The sequence below is a fragment of the Alligator mississippiensis genome, chromosome 12, assembly GCF_030867095.1.
Source record: "Alligator mississippiensis isolate rAllMis1 chromosome 12, rAllMis1, whole genome shotgun sequence".
Lineage (NCBI taxonomy): Eukaryota > Metazoa > Chordata > Crocodylia > Alligatoridae > Alligator > Alligator mississippiensis.
The window spans coordinates 14,065,463-14,081,851 of record NC_081835.1 but is presented as its reverse complement, the minus strand read 5'-3'; the positions used below and the strand labels follow the sequence as shown (position 1 = coordinate 14,081,851).

Genomic DNA, 16,389 nt, shown 5'->3' with positions numbered 1-16,389 from the left:
TAAGCGTTGCGTATGTGCAACATTTTTGCTCTGTGAGAGAAACCATGCATTTTACTATTTTTAATGGCAACGTTTCCAGTGTGGACATGTGTTCATTAAGAAACATCATTCAAGTGGCAAGAGCTCTGTTAAATTAGCTTACCAGCTTCTGGGTCAGTCCTGGAGGAGCCCACTCATATGTTATAGTGTCAAACGTCGGATCTTTCCGAGACACGATAGGGTTGGTGATGATCATGCGATTCCTTTTGTAGATACGAACTCCATCCCCACCTTTCACCCTGGCGGTGAGCGTAGAGTACTTTGACTCTGATAACAAGCGGCCAATTTTCCGGTCATCTTCTGCATCAGAGCTGAGGCTGTGATCTTCCTGGCTACATTTGCACGACTTGCATATTTTCCTGTGGGTGACAAGTGAGATCATCCTTTTGGTATAAGCTGGACCTCAGTAGGCATGTGCTCTTTCAAAGGCTCAACGCTGAACTTTAGTAACTTGAAAGGTTAAATATCAAATAAGACTGTGACACTAGACAAAAGGCTTTTGTGATGCCACAGCTCTGTTTGGGAATTCAGCATGATAGGCCTTGAAGGAATTTGCAGTGGTGTGGAATATAAAACTTACTGCCCTCCCTGGCGAAAGCAGCAGATATACAGTAACAGCACACACACCGATCAACTGTTCCTTCTAACCTGCTGTGACTGAACAGTCAGTTTCCATGAACTTTTAAGGGATTTTTAATCTCAAGGCAGTACAGGTCTTCAATATTAAAGTGCTAGCCTTTGTTGCCAAGGTAGCTCTTGGAGAAGAGGAGCAGTTTACGTGCTTTTCATTCTACTAATCCCTATAAGAAAAATAGAGCGCCATGCTGCTGTTTCTTGGTAGAGATATTTTAAAGCAGCTCTAAAAGGAAAAATGGGTTAAGTTCATTGTTAGTGTCTTGCCAATGACTGAGGAATTTCACACCAGTCATTTAATTTATAATTTTGCCTGTAGTTGGCAAATCAGTTGAAAAACCAAAGTAGTGACTCAACTGAATTTCAAAACTCTTTATGCATCCTCAGTGCTGAAGTCAAAAACTCAAGGCTGTTTAGAGCAAAGTTAGAGACCATATTCTTGACATCTATTATATTATTTAAGCATAAGTAACACATCTATGGAGGGTGAACTGTGCAGTACTTGAGTGCACAAATGCAACAGCGTACTAAGCTGCAACATTTCTTGCAAGAACCCAAGGGAGAGATGTTGGATTCATAAAGGAGACAGCTGCATAGTTTATTAGCATATCAGTTCAATTTGAACTCTGTTCAATTAGCAGAGAGATGTACCCGCTATAAATGTTTAGTTTTTCTTTTTATTTTAAGTTATGTCACTTTTATATCATTCAGAATACAAGGAAGTGAGTAACTGTTCATTAGTTTAGTATCTGCTCTGCTTAATTAGGTCTCAACAGGGGTGCATTTAGATAGAGCTCTGTTAGACATTGATATTGTAATGGATATTTGCCTAAAGCTTTTTCTTTTTAAAGTAAAATATTGAATAAAGTGTCTGGAAACAAGATCTAGTTCTGGCACTGAACATCTTGTTATGCTGCAACAGACTACTTAGAGAAGTTATAAATCCTTGTCACTAGAAATTTAATTGTAGGATAAATAAAATAGCATTTCAGTGAAAAGTAGATTTAGGATAGCTAATGCCAACATATACACTTTAATTGCTGATGAGAGGTGCAAGTGTTGCTAACTTCCTGTAAAACAAAACACTTTAAAACACCGCTCTCCCCTTCCCCCAACCATTACCCCGGTGTGTCATCAAGGACAGAAGTGACAGCGACACAGCGCATGTTGGAAAACGTCTTTAGGAAGCATGGACTTATCCTTTTGGCTCAGACCTCCCTGCACAGAGAGTGAGCAATGGCATACAGCATTTTCTTCTTTTTTAAAGTAGTTTTCAAATAATTAGGTCTGCAGCCCCATGTATGGCACACAGGATCTGCATTTCAGTAAATAAACCCATATGCAGTGCATCAGGTGGCTAACATCTGAGTGGAGAGCATAATTACTTTGGCACCGTGCCCCCTCCTGCTGTACCACTAAAGAGCATCAAGCATGTGTCTGCTGTTTTGCAGTTGGCAGACACCATGAGAGGATGTTGGCTCTTTCAGCTGCTTCACAAAGTTAGGAGGCAGCAAGCTGTGCCACGGTTGGACAAAGAAAGTCCACCCCCGTTTAGTATCAATGGGTTCTCACCCTTGTCCCCACGCCCCCAGGCGATGTTGAGGCAAAAATGAATCATTTCATTTCATTTACACAATTAGGAGCATCATGCGGACTTCAAAACAGAATCTATCCTGGGACTTAGAAGGCATCTAAAAACCTGTCCAGGAAATCCATGCCACAGCACAATAATCATCTCTTGCGAGCAGTGAGGCATGGATTCATTATGAGGAATGCAAGCTTGCTGTGTCTGCTTTTACACCTGAACTTACATTTTATGTCAGAGTTTGGCTTTAGCTCAGACCCTGCTGCGTCACAGGCCCTGGGTCACAATCCAGGTTTTTCTAGGGGAGGGATATTGGAGTTTGAAAGTTGCCTGGCTCACAGGCAGTAAATTACATGAAGCTGCAGAGTCACAGAGCCAATAGATCAGTGCCCTTGTGGAATTCCTAGCAAATAAAGAAATGCCCCGTCTCCATTAAGTTAGCACCTGAGAGGCAAGTCTAAACAGCTGTTTAAGTACCCAACTTCTATTGAAATCAATGGGAGTTTAGCATCCAGGATTGGTCCCTAAGCACATCCCCGGAGCTCGCTCTCTCCTTGCCAATCTGCAGAACAAATAGCTGTATTAATTCTAAGCTAGGCTCTTTTGTGTGTGCAAGTTTGATACAGCTCCAAATGCATCAAGATCTGCAGTCGTCTGCTGGAACCGATTCCAGAGTCTGTGGTCTGGTGAAAGATGCATCTCCCATACTCCTGGCTGGGGGAAAGATCAGGGGTTTTAAAATAAAATGGTGTGTTGGTTTTTTTTTTAGTATTATTATTATTTATTTTTGTGGGAAATGTTTGGATATGTTATTTGTGACTATTTGGTTTCCCCTCATTTTCCTGTTTCCCCTCCCTTCATAAAGACCCTAATGGTATGACTGGGATCTCAGGGACTTCACTTAAGTATAGGATTAAATTTAGGATTTTACCCTGTACAAAGAGTGGCTATGGGGTATGTTTACACTGCAGTCAGAGTGTTGCATCTGAGTTACCTTTATCTCAGATGGCTTCGCAGCCTAGACGCAACAGCAATGAGCTGCCCACCCCTCCCGTAAAGCAGGACAGGAATGCTCAGGTTATCTGAACTCCATGTTGCAATGGACAGATCATAGCAGGACCAGTTTAAAGGCCCTTTAACAAGAGTTAGATGAATAAGCAAGCATTATTGCACGTACCAATGCATCACTGTTTCTCTTTGTTATAATGCTTGAACTCTACCAACAATCATGTCAGTGAAAGGGGAAGAAGAGGCTAATAAATCACAATGGCGCACTAGATTAACATAGTACGGACTCAGAAATCCTCTGCCAGTGTTGGTTCACCTACGGCATATTGGCACAGTACTTTATAAATTTTGGGAGGCACCCAAATCAAAAAAATTAGCCTGTTAAAAGTCTATTTTCCTTTGTCTTGCAGGGCTTAAAAGGCAGACAGGATAGTCTTACAGATTTAATATTACAGTTCATTGTATTAACAGCAGGCAGTCGCTCCACAGCTGTTAGAAGGGATTCTTGGCTCCAAAACAGCTATAATGTAGATGAAGCAGAGGATTTGTTATTTGTGTAAGATGATGTATCACTTAGGCTTATAGTAATGGTTGGAGTATCCTCCCATCCGTCATCCAAATATCACTTTGAAAATAGTCCTAGGTAATGCCATATCTTCAAACACTGTGTGTGGAATAAAGCTGTTTCTGTCTTTTAGAAGCAGACTGTAAAGGCACCTATAAATGGAGCATCAGTTCCTCACAATGAAGATATCATTTATATGAAAAATGCATTCTTGAAACAAAGAATGAACTAAACAGATCCAGTTCTGTATGCCTGTTGCCAGTGACCTCCCACTAATACTGAGAAGGGAAAAAATGAGGGGGAAGAATAGGATTTTTAAGAAGTCTATTCATTCTCTCTTGATCGTGACTACCCACAACTTGCAGCAGTCTCAAGTCTCGGGGCTTGTTGTGCCAGCTGCCCATGGCCATTCTTCTAAGAAAAGACTGTCAAACAAATCACAGGCATGTCCAGACCACACACCCAACACCAGGAGCTCTGTGTGTGGTGTGGGGCAGCAGAAGAGGAGTCAAGCTTGTCAACATGCAAAAACATTTTCTATGGAAAAAAAAGTTTCTCTTGACAAAAGGTTTGTTTTCCCATGAAAATGCTGGGATTCTTCTTTAAGAAAAAAAAAAATGTACTGAAAGGGGGTTTTTTTTTGGAAATTAAGGGTAGGGGGAAAGTTTGCTATTCACCCCTTTTCTCCTTAGAGTGAGGCTGAGAAGTGATGGCTAGAAAGTAGTATTTAGAGGTTTGCTTTTGGGAATTGGCTTATAGGTAATATATATATGCATTAGAACAATAGTTCAGGGTAGCAGCAAGGGTTAATTGATTTCTAAAGGCCTGGTCACACAGTTCTTGCAGCCTTTAAGGCGGACAGGGTGTCTAACACAAGGCCAATGGATATACACATAGCCTGGGAAATTGTGGGCATATATCACACTGTTCTATATCATGAGATAAAGTGGCACTAGCTCACAAGGCCCCAAAGTGGGGGCCTGAGAGTTTTAGTTTTGGGGGAACAGACCAAATTAAGAGAAGACCTGGAAAGCCCAAATTCGGATGTGTGCATGTGATGGGCATGTGAACCAAAGGAGTATGCTGACAGGACAGAACGTGGACAGTATGATGACCACAGAGAGACCATTCATCGATAGCCACAGATGAGAAGCCATCAGGAGGGGAAAAGAATAAAAAAGTAGAGACTTTAAAGCAACAGGGGAGTTCCCATCCCCAAGAGGGGAACCTGAGGCACATAGGCTGGTGGTATGCCCTCAGTCCATCTCATCCATGCCACTGGGGAGGTGGGGGGGCGGCTTCAGCCTCCGACCTCCAGGCTGCTGACATCTGACATTCAAGACAGAACCTCAGAGTGAAGCTCACATCCTGACCAGATGTACCTTGACTCTGATGACAGCCCTAGGGTTGGTAGCTATAGAATTGCTTGCATTATTTTTTTTTCTGTTATCACGGTGCATCAATAAATTTGCCTATTATTGAGTGGAATGGTCATGGTTGGTCTGTGGGTTTTGGGTCCCCCCAGAACATGGCATCTGGGTCCTAAATCCAGTGCCAACAAGGAGGAAACATTTGTGGCAAATTGGAAAATCTGGTGAAAATCCTCATTTTGAGACATGGTTTTGAAATGGAAAAGCATTTTAACTATCTTCAGAGCCACCATAGCAGCTGTTACATTTCCAGAATACATCTTTATCCAGGAGAAGAACTAAAATAGCTGACCTGCCATAGCACCTGCAAGTGCCCAATAAAGAAATGAACAAGTGGGGGAATTAGTGAGAAGTGTTAAGTCATTACTCTCAAGATTTTTTTTCCAGAGATTTTATTTACTGTAGTTCTTTTGGGAAAGGATTAGCTACAGAAAAAGGAAAGAGAGATGGAGAGAGTGACAGGAGAAGGTCCCAAAACTGGCTCTAGCCCTTATTGGTTTCCCTTGTTCTGCAACTTTGCAAGAGCTACACAGCTAAAACACTTATCAATTCTCCTCTGCATTGAAGATTATGGGAGATAGCATATAGAGAAATACTAAAGAGACACATTGAAAGGCAGAGCCCAAACAGAAGATGAATTACCTCCAGGAATGTGGCTCAAAGCCTGTACACATCCCTCTGCATCGTAAACAGGGCACACCTCTTCCTGACTGCTGCTGGCTTACAGACATCTGGAAAGAAAAACAGAAAAATTAGGGTTTTTTTTTAGTTTTTAAAAGAAAAGCAAAGGATCCTGGGCTCATGTTCCTTTATTGTATATTGTTTTTGAAGCATGTTGAATCCTTTACAACTATCCCTTGTGCATTTTGAAAGTTCAAGATAAGTCATGGAATACAGTTGCTCAGTACTTGCAGTTGGTTTACTCAAGAGTTGTGATCTTAAATGGACACAAGAAAGGGATATGGAGACCTCTTTGTGCTGTCTGTCAGTACTTCCATCATCCATTATAAATGAACACTGGGCTGGAAGTTTCACTTTTATCAGTTGATCCCACAAAGCATCAATCCAACTGGGGACTTTGGGCCAAAGCTAAGCTTCAGGCTTTTCCTTACCACAGCACTTAAAACAACCATTACAGTGCAGTTGGTCAATTTTAAGCAAGTTATTACACTATGTATAAAGGCAGATATCTTGCATCCAGCCTGCTGTCAGGACAGGCAAATGCTTTTTGCTGAATTGATCAAGTTGGGGGCTGTGTTTTGATAAAAGTTGCAACTATACAAGTTGGGAGCTGGGCAACCACAGCCTGTGATACTTTTGCATGGACAGAATCTCAGCAAGACTCAAGGAGTTAAATTCAGTGCCAACTTTTATACTATCTGAAAACAGAATGAAGGCAATATAGCTGCATGATATACCAGAACTGCATTAAGAATCTTTCTCCTTTAGCCAATAGAAAGAATGCTTCCCACCCAACCACATTTTTCTTGGTAGTTTATTTTCAACATGGGAACAATTATTCATTTGTATAGCTTCATGCATTGTAGCTGACTACGGCTTTTTCTCTCCAGCTTGGCTGGCCATGTTATTTGCCTAAAAACTGTAGGTTCAAAGCCAATGCCCTGTATGAGCAGATTTTTTTTTCCTTTTTAAATTAAAACCTGACACATCACTTGCGGCCTCTCCCTTCAGTTTGCTTCTTCCATCTTCACCTGTTTCACTACTCTGGTTGCTCAAGTTATATAGACAAGTGCAGCTCCATATGCTACCTTTCCCTGGGTTATGCTCTTTGTCTACTCAGCCCCCCTGGCTGAGAAGCACTGCTCTAGTACAATGGTGGAGCTCTGATCTTAGCTGGGTTCTCTATAACCCTGCCAACGGGCAAGAACACGTCTCTCCCTACTGAAACTAGAAAATAAATGTATTTTCGTGTAATATAAAATGTATGCTCCTGTATAAATAACATATTCACTTGGCGGCATCTTTTTCTCCAATAAGACTAGAAGTGAATGGGCCTATTACCTGGTAGGATTATTTATATTTCATGCAAACCCCTCATTTTCAATCACAATTGAACTCCAGGCGAAGAAGGAATTCTCAGGTTTTTGTTCAAGTTCTCACCCGCGGCTGTTTTCTGGTGTTTTCTAGCACGTTTTTTTTGTACAGTGGGCAACCAATATTTTCCTTCATCTCATAAGGATACTTTATTTCTACATATACTTGCATGAGAATCTGATTTTCCAACTGGATACAGTGGAAACACCAGCAAGCAGCGAAAGATTGGGATGCATGGTTGTGATTCAATACTAAAGCTCATTCATTGGTATGCAGATTTCCTTGTACAGAAACTCAAATGTATTTTGAGAATGTGGCATGTTTCCACATTTCGGGCGTTATGTTTTATGGATGGTTTCCATGGTGAACAGGAAACATGGTGGGGGGAAGAAATAAAAGGCCCCAGGGAGGAAAGGCAAAGAAAAAGAAGTGTGACTGTGCTGCACGTTGTGCTTTTCATTCAAGACAGACAGTCTAAATATAGATATGGGAGCCCATGGCTGTACATGGAAGGTGCTGTCAAAATGGTAGTTTCAAAATGAGAGAGAGGCTAGTCTGCGATCATTTGTTGATTAAAAAAAAGCCAATAAGATTATTAGTGCTTTTGCAGTGAAGATTTATCAAACATGACTACTTGAATTTAAAGAATGTAAAATGCATGACAGGTGCCAAGAACGAAGCCGTTCCAGAGGAAATATTATGGAGAAATGATACCCTGGAATGCTGAATTTATAATCAGGCTTGTCAGGTCTAACAGCCCTCGAAACTTTCTCAGACTCTCAGCTCTTAAAAGACAGTTTGTCTGAACTGGCAGCAAGTCTGTAACAAACCAATTAAGAAATATTCATAACTGGGTCGAGGCACTCCCTTTCCCGATTGATCGTAAATAAGATTCATCCCTGTGTTTTGTTCTATCTTGTCATTTTTGGACCCTCAGAGCTCACACCCAGTTCAGTATTTTTAAAAGTGACACTTGCTCACTGTCACCTATTGATCGTGAGCAATGTTGTCTGGCCAGTGACAGGAGATGTCTCAATAGAGAACCCAATTAAGATCAGAGCTCCACCATCGTACTAGGCCAGTGCTTCTCAGCTGGAGGGAGGTGGGGGAAGAGTGGACAAAGAGCATCGCCCAGGGAAAGGTCATTAGCTGGCACACTGAACTGATTTTGTTGCAGCCATATTCAGGTGAAAAGAAAAAACAAACACAAACCCCACTGTTTACAGGGCAGACAATTAACTCGCTCCATCAATCACTGAATCCACCCCATTCCTTTCCTGACGTTAAATAACTTTCTTTAGAATTCATTCGACTTTTGTGGCAATGAGATCTTTCTGACAAGACGTGCAGAGACTGCCCCAGTTCCTTTGAAAGCCATACTTCACTTCAGCTTCAAAGCCGGAGGATTTTGATGGCTCTTTAAATGACATTTTAGACAAACTGCATAATATCATTTACTTAGGCTGTGTATGGAAACCGAAGTTTTGCAAAAATAGTTTTAAGAGTGGTTTTCAGATGTTGCCCATTTTAAAAGTAGGAAATATAATGTCTTGTAGCTTTGAGCAACTTATTACATGGGCTTGGTTATTGTTAGCAAGACCTAGGGGTTTTGGAACATTGCTTCAGAAGTTGGAAACTCAAACTCGATTCCTGCTTTAGTGTCAGCTGCTCCATGGACACTTGGCAAGTTGCTCAACTTATGCTACCGTCTCTTTTTCTGCATAATGAAGTTTTGTGTTGCAGTTGCACCCCACTTTCTCCTTGATTCCTGCTCCACCCACACTTTAAAATCAGCTGCCTCCGAGGGGCAGTGTCATTTCTATTCAGGCACTGCTGGGTGAGGGGTGGGGGGTAAATTGACTCCATGGCTCATTATACTCCACCTAATTCCTCCTCATTTCAGAGATGTTAATGACCCCTTCTCTTTTTTTAATGGTCTTGAAGATCCATTAATCAAGCTATTCTTTCTTCTGTAATGTTGCTGTCTATTAACCATTCCTGGTAATATCACTTTATTTCACAGCCCTGCAGACTTTTTCTAGCAAAATTACTGGACCTAGGTCAACATTTCTAAACTTAGGTGAACATTAACAGTGAAATGCTGAATGCTCAAGAAGGCTACATGCGGTATTATGAATCTGAATAAGAGATGCAAATTTAATTATGACCAATACAAAACTAAGAAGTCTTTTGACTATTTTTGCAAAGTTTATTGTGTTTTTTAAACTTAATGCATAATCTAGCAAATTAGTGCACATTCCAATAGACTTGCATTGGTTTTAAAACAGAATAATATAGCACTGGGCACCTAGTATATTGGTCAGTCTTCTAGTTTCTTTTTAACTGGAGCAAAATGTTGTGTTGATGCACCACACCATCTGCACACCCCCTTTTCAAAATCCCAGATCCATCCTTGTATGTTAGTAAAGTGTTTTGAGAGTAAATGTTAAGTTGCTAAAAGGCCTAGCTATTAGAGTCCCATAAATATAACTACTAGGACCAAGCATCATCTGGAGTTCGGACTAAACTATAGTCATATTCTCTGCTGACCCTCGAGCTACAATATTCTTGATGCTAGATTGGATTTCTAGCAAGTTACTGTTTTTCAGCACATTATTCTATTTGATATTTCTAGCACATTATTGTTCAGAGCTGAGGTTTTAGTCTGGTCCCCTGTCCAAATTTCTATAAGCAAATTTCTTATGTCACTCACCCCACCAGCATGGCATCAAATATTAGTTTACCTACTTGTTAATGTGCCATCAGGGTGTGAACTACACAGGAACTGCTAAAAAAAAAGCTCGTAGTGCAAGGTTAAAGTAATTGTACAAGCAAAAAAGACACCTGAGACATGACAGGAACATGAAATAAAAATCTCTCTTGAACCACTATAGCTAGGAAATATCGATACAAACCACTAAAGACTGAAGAATCAGTCCTGAGGAATCACAAAATAAATATCTATATTGGCCTTCTCCTCATGACACAGGCCAGGAAGCTTTTCCAAACCCAGGCATTCAGCTGAAAGTTTAGCCAGATGAGGGCATTTGAGCAGGGATGACCCAGCTGGTGCAGAAATTATTTGATAGTTAGGTTGACCATAAGGAAATCTGGGGCATCTAGGACATGTCCCCCTCCTTCTCCCCCGCCCTAATGCTGTGCCAAGTCAGTGGTGCTGCTTGGCATCTGCCTCCCCCCAGGACTGTGCCCTGTTTCCCTACATTTCCAGGATGCTCATTTTAATTCACACCAGCTGTCTGGGACCAGCTTCCAAAATCTGGGACTGTCCCAGTTCAACTGGAATGTGTGGTCAGCCTGTTTTATAGTTAACATGTAGTTCTCAACCATGATCTGGAATTTTATAGGATGCAATTTTGCAACAAGGGGGATCCTGAAACTTTACGGTATTGGAGAGACTATGCTACAGAAGTTTGGAGTTTTAGATAAATCCATAAAAAAAAAAAAAAAAAAGAACAAGATACATCACATAGACCCAGAGAGGGAGAGATAAAGAATATGGGAGGAAGCATTACAAGTAGGAACCTTGCACATAAGAGACATTGGACAAGATTGCCTATAGCCTCAGGGAGGCCTTTAGAATTATTTGGCAATAAATATCCCCTCAAAACATTGAATATCCTTTGAGTTTATTGGAAAGGTGACGGGAGTTCCAAGAACCATGTCAGAGTTTAAATCTGATGTTAAAAATTAAGGATTCTCTTTAGTTGAACGTTTACAGTCCAGCCCTTTGCAAGATTAGTAACCTCTCAAAGTGTGCACACAGTTTTATGGGCCAGACGTAGAGCTCAGATTCATCCATTTACTTTCAGGAAATTTGGATCACGTATTTGGAGATTGAATTGAACAGATTTATAATGCATCATATTCTCAAAAATACCTAAATGCCAGCTTGTCCTATAGCCAGCATAAGGTTGCTTTTTCAGAGATCAGTAGAGTATTTGCATCCAGGCCAATGCTATGCCGTAGGGACAGAAGTTACACGTAAACTGGTTTAAGTGATCAGAAACTGGTTTAAACTTGTAACAGAACAGAAGCTCAGTGCGCATAAACCAGTTTCAAAATAGCTAAAACTTGTTTAAGATAAACCTGGTTGAATGTAGTATTAGACTTAACTGATTTGGGTCAAACTGGTTTATGAAATTTCTGTCCCAGACTCCTTCCTCATTTAAGTTATATCACAGTCCCCCAGCATCTCAGCATGCTTTCCAGCCTGGGGCTGGGTTGTGCTGCCTGCTCCAGCAGCGAAGGTTTGGGGGGCAGGGTAGGTACTGCCCCTCCCCGGGCAAAACCTAGTTGGGGTCTGAGGCCAGGGAGGAGGGTTAAACCCCCCTCCCTTTGGGGGTGGGGGTGGGGAGAGCTGCCCTGCTAAACTTACTGTTGGCTGTGACTTTGGACTACACATCCCAGCAGCACCTGGAAACAAGAAGAGGAAGTGATGACGAGCAACCCTGCAGAGTCCTCCTGCTGTAATTATGGACTGCAAATCCCAGAGACCTCAAGGGTAGCAGAAAGAGAAAGCAAAAAACAGCCCATGCTGGCTACATGCCAGAGAGCCATGCTCTAGCACCTGCCCCCCTCCCAGCTTCTGGCCTGAGTCACTGCAGGCATATGGCTGTGAAAAATAACTGTCTGTTCACTTGCTAGTCAGTTTAATCTCTGAAATTTAGCCTAACCTGCAAAGTCTGAATTGATTCAACATCGGGCTTTTTGACCGTCTGTTCTTAGGCATGATGAACAGCTCACCTCTGCACCCATAAGAAGATACATACTAAAATAGACTTTGACCACTCATCAAGAAGAAACATGCTGAGAGCTTTCACACCTGTACAGCCCCTTTAAACAGGTATAATGGCCAAAGCAACAGAAGACAGTCCTAAACAGCCCATTTTCCAGAGGAGACATTTCCTTTCACAGGTATTGTGAAGAACCTCACTGCCAGCCCCTGGAGACAGCACGTGCCACATGCAGGAAGGATAAGTACTGTAGATTGTGGATGGTGCTTCTACCAACTGAGGTCCAGTTTAATTTAGATAAAAGTCCCCAGGACTCTTTGTTACAACCAGGGTTTCTACTCCCAGATTAAGCATTCAGCCAGCGCTCTTTAACATCCACATTTCTGTTGCTGTAGGAGATGGGTTGTAGAGGCTTCTCATATGTAATGGCTTTAGATATTTTTAAGCAAGATAAATAAGCACTTTAAACTCTGCTTGCTTTTGTAAACTTATCAGAATAAGTGAGAAGAAACATGTTTCACCTTCCCGCCCTCACTTTCCAAGTGATACAGCCACTCTGCCAGTGTTAGCTTCCTTTGCAATGTGACCCTTGGAAACGCCTTTAATGTGTATGCATTGAGTCAGCTCAAGCAAATATAATAAAATAGATCAGATTTAATATATTGGAGATTCAATTAACTCTTATCTTGAGCTGTCAATATAAACTATTGGCTCGTTCATGGGATTAATTGGTTCAGCCTTTCTACATGACCCCTGTGTTTGATTTACAGAAGTAAGACAACAGACAGTCTATTTCCTTAAGAAAAATAAAGCCATTATTCTCTCTTGTTTGTATATTCATGCTATCAGTTAACAAAGAAATCCCTCATTTTCCTCTCCCCACTAGTTGTTTAATTGCCACGGCCCACAGCTAATCAGGTGTCTTGGAGATAAGCAACTTTCTTACGATACTTTTGTTTGGCAACTTTTACAGGTGCAACCTTACTGCTCCTCATTTTATAAAATACATTTTAGCTGGCACTGAGCTGGTAATATAAAATGTAGACCTAAAGGAAAATAGGGTCAAAAGGAAATAAAAAGAAGTATGATACAGTACAGGCCTGACATTTAAAGAGGCTTGTTGAGTTTCTCAAGACAGAGTTGTCTACTTTGTAGTATTTTGACCTTATATTTTCTGAGGGAAGAAAGGGAGGATTGCACCTAACCTGCTGCCACTTTGCACTGCTGACTGCACTGGAAAGGCCACAAGCGGTTTGGTTTCTCTGGTTGCTTCTGACACCATCAAGCAGTGGTGGGAGTTGCACTATTTTCAATGGGCAGCAAAATGTGGGAGGGGAGGGCAAAAAAGTAGATGGAAACCTCAGCCAATCTTTGTTTTCCTCTGCATAGAGGGGCCAATCAAAACATGAGCATTTGCCTGTATTTACAAGTTGCACAGTCAGCAATACTTCCTGCCCAGGACTGAAGCTCCTCTTAACAGCATGAAGTCCAGACACTTGAAGTAGACATAAGAGTGGGGGATTAAAAGCTAAACAAATAAGTCACGGCAAAAATACAGCAAGCTAATGCGAAACAAATGCTTGCAACGTTCTCTGATTCTGACTCCACCCTGGCTACAAATAGCACCAGTGAAAGATGAGACAGAAAATGTAATAGATGTCAAGTGGAGAGTGTTTGCAGAAATACCCAATTCCTTAAAAAAACAAATGAACTATAAGTATGTCTACAGAGTCCTTGGAAGAGGAAAAAATGCTGCTTATTGAGACAAGAATCTACAAAAGAAGTCAAAATAGGAATTTGAAAATAGTCTATCTTTAGCAGTATTTTTGCTACAGAAAATAGCAACCTAGCCAGTCAGTGCAACAGAAATGTTTGGATTCTTAGCAAACAGTAGAATGGATTCAATGTCAAGAGTCAATTTGGGTGAGGTTCTCTAGAGGCAGACATGTAATTCCAACGAAGTTATTCTAGCAGCCAGGGATCTGAACCATCCTATGGAAAAGCAAATTGATTAGCTTGTACCCACTGAAGTCAGAACTTAGCCTTAGTCCTCCAAAGAGCAAAACACATATAAACAAATAATAGCTAAAAATCACACATGAAATAAACTTTGTCAGCCTTTCATATTGAAGTTGTTGGGAATGTTTGGCTTAGAGGGCAAATTTCTAGATGTCAGCTGGCAAATTTATATATTCCCATTCACTACGAGGGTGTCAATGAGCCACATCCTGAAATCTTAACTCAGTTACCAGTTCTGCCAACCTTAAGCCTTTAGTGGTTTTATTGAAAACCAACTTAATTATAGAGTTTGGTGTTACTTCACTAATCAGCAAACCTCACAAAAACAGGCCCCAGAATCTTCTGGTAAAACTCCTATAGAAATTAATTTGTTTTTTGTTTCCAGATAGTTTTTTGCACTCAACATTGTGAGTTTTCTGCACTCAATATTGTGAGAAAGGGAGGAGAACTATTTTTTCTCACATTGAGATGCATGTTCGCACAACACAAATGTTCTCACACCTGACAGTTATAAGATATAGTTTTCTATACCAGATAGTTTAGCACAGGAGGGAATATTTAGTTTAGGAGAGAGAGACAGAGATGGGTGCCCCCTGACCACGATGCCCTGAGCGGTCACCCATGTCACCCACCCCTAAGGCCAGCACTGCTCACTTGGTTCTCATATTCAGTGTCTGTAATTGCCACCTATTATGCAACAGTTATTTTAATATGATAACACATGTAATTAAACCATCTTAGACTTTTTTTGCTCACAGACCAACTACTCATCCACCACAGCGTAACCCATATAATCCAGCTGTGACAGGAGATGTTGCAAATTGAAACTTGAAACTTCAGTAAGTAGTGCCTCTATAAATACTCCAGAAATGATTAAGTGAGGTATTGCTCTTGAATCTCTTCATTGCTTGTTTGCACTCACTTACCAGGGTAGCAGACAAGACAAAGCTTGCCTTTCCAGTGCTGTCTAGGCAACTGAATTGCTAATCTAATTTAATGCTAGGGTGAAATTTTCCCCCTTTCCCCCCAAAAAACACTTTTAGTAATTGTATTGAACCTCATTTATCTTGACCTAATATAATATTGGTCTGAAAGCTGATGCTCATATCATAGAGAAGGACAGAAGGAAACCCTACTCCAAGCCCTGCCTGAGGCAGAACCATCCCAAACACAAGCATTGTTGGGTGTTGTTTTTTTTTTTTAACTCTTGTGATGATTTTTTTCATGCATTTGACTCCAGCAAAGGAACTCCAAAATTAAATTATATTTAAGGAGCTAATGTGAGAGGACAATGGACTAACTGTTGAAGGAAGGTGCGATTCAACAGCAGGTGGGTCAAAGTGTTGAAAAGGTGCTTATCTATTTTACTGTTAAACATATGCTAGCACATAAATTCATAATGTCTTTAAACTTTTAGCAGGGATTGAAGTTGTGTAGGAGAAGCTTAAGTGTCTCTTACTGTACCTTTCTTCTTTCTAAGAAAGGAGCATGTAAAGTTCTGGGCAATATTAATGTTTCAATGAACAGCAAACATTGAACAGCAGTCTGGGATACAAAAACAGAACTGAAATGGTGATTATGGGCTTGACCCTGTGAAATGCAAAATACCCACATCCGCTGGTGAGATCAAAGTGTGGCAGGCATCCAAGATATTGGCTGATAATGGTTTATTGCTCCAGAGGTCAGAATTTCTGCTTCCATTGCAATAAATGGAAGTCTGACAATGGAACAGGCATGAGTTCAGATGTATGGCTTGATTCATGGCATGGCTTGATCCAAGACTGCCTTCTAGGGAAACCAAGGAAATCCCTTTCACCTCCATCAATAGCTGCCTTAGACCTGCTGGGATCACAAATGTGGGCAAAGAGAAAATGGGAGCTATGAAAGTGAAACGTAAGAATGGAAGCCATGGAGTCATGACTCTATACCGGTTGTGATTAGATGCAAGAGAGAGAGGCAGGGGTCCTCTCAGTGAAGTAATTCTGCCCTCAAAGGAGTATATCCCTGGCACAATGTCTCTAGTGCTAGACAGCTTTGGGAATGCCTTTGCTCAGTGGTAGTACAAAGGCACCACCCTGGTCTTTTCCTTCAAATATCTTATAACAATGTGTGCAAACTGGACCCTATGGATATAATGCAGTTGTCTATGTTGACTGCATGTTGGGGTCACCCCAATATTTTTATTTTTACTGCCTATAAAGGCAGTGTTGCTGTACAATACACAGCAAGGCAAATCCTACTGCACTGTGTGATCCATAAGGCTGCAGTGTCTTGGTCTGCATGAGACATTTGCCTTTAGGA

At 41.1% G+C, this 16,389-nt stretch overlaps 1 protein-coding gene across 3 annotated transcripts in view; it reads right to left on the bottom strand.

Annotated features, from left to right (window-relative positions):
• The window catches only part of LMCD1 (LIM and cysteine rich domains 1), a 65,490-nt gene that overhangs the window by 27,179 nt on the left and 21,922 nt on the right, over positions 1–16,389 (bottom strand). For 2 of the 3 annotated variants that reach the window (XM_019499707.2, XM_006272651.4), the window contains exons 2-3: positions 5,903–5,991; positions 143–398 (exon numbers count right to left, since the gene is read on the bottom strand). In XM_019499707.2, the coding sequence (XP_019355252.1) occupies positions 143–398; positions 5,903–5,991 (345 nt within the window). Of the gene's footprint in view, positions 1–142; positions 399–5,902; positions 5,992–11,711; positions 11,767–16,389 lie in introns of those variants that run through there. The other variant, XM_019499706.2, reaches the window with a different exon arrangement.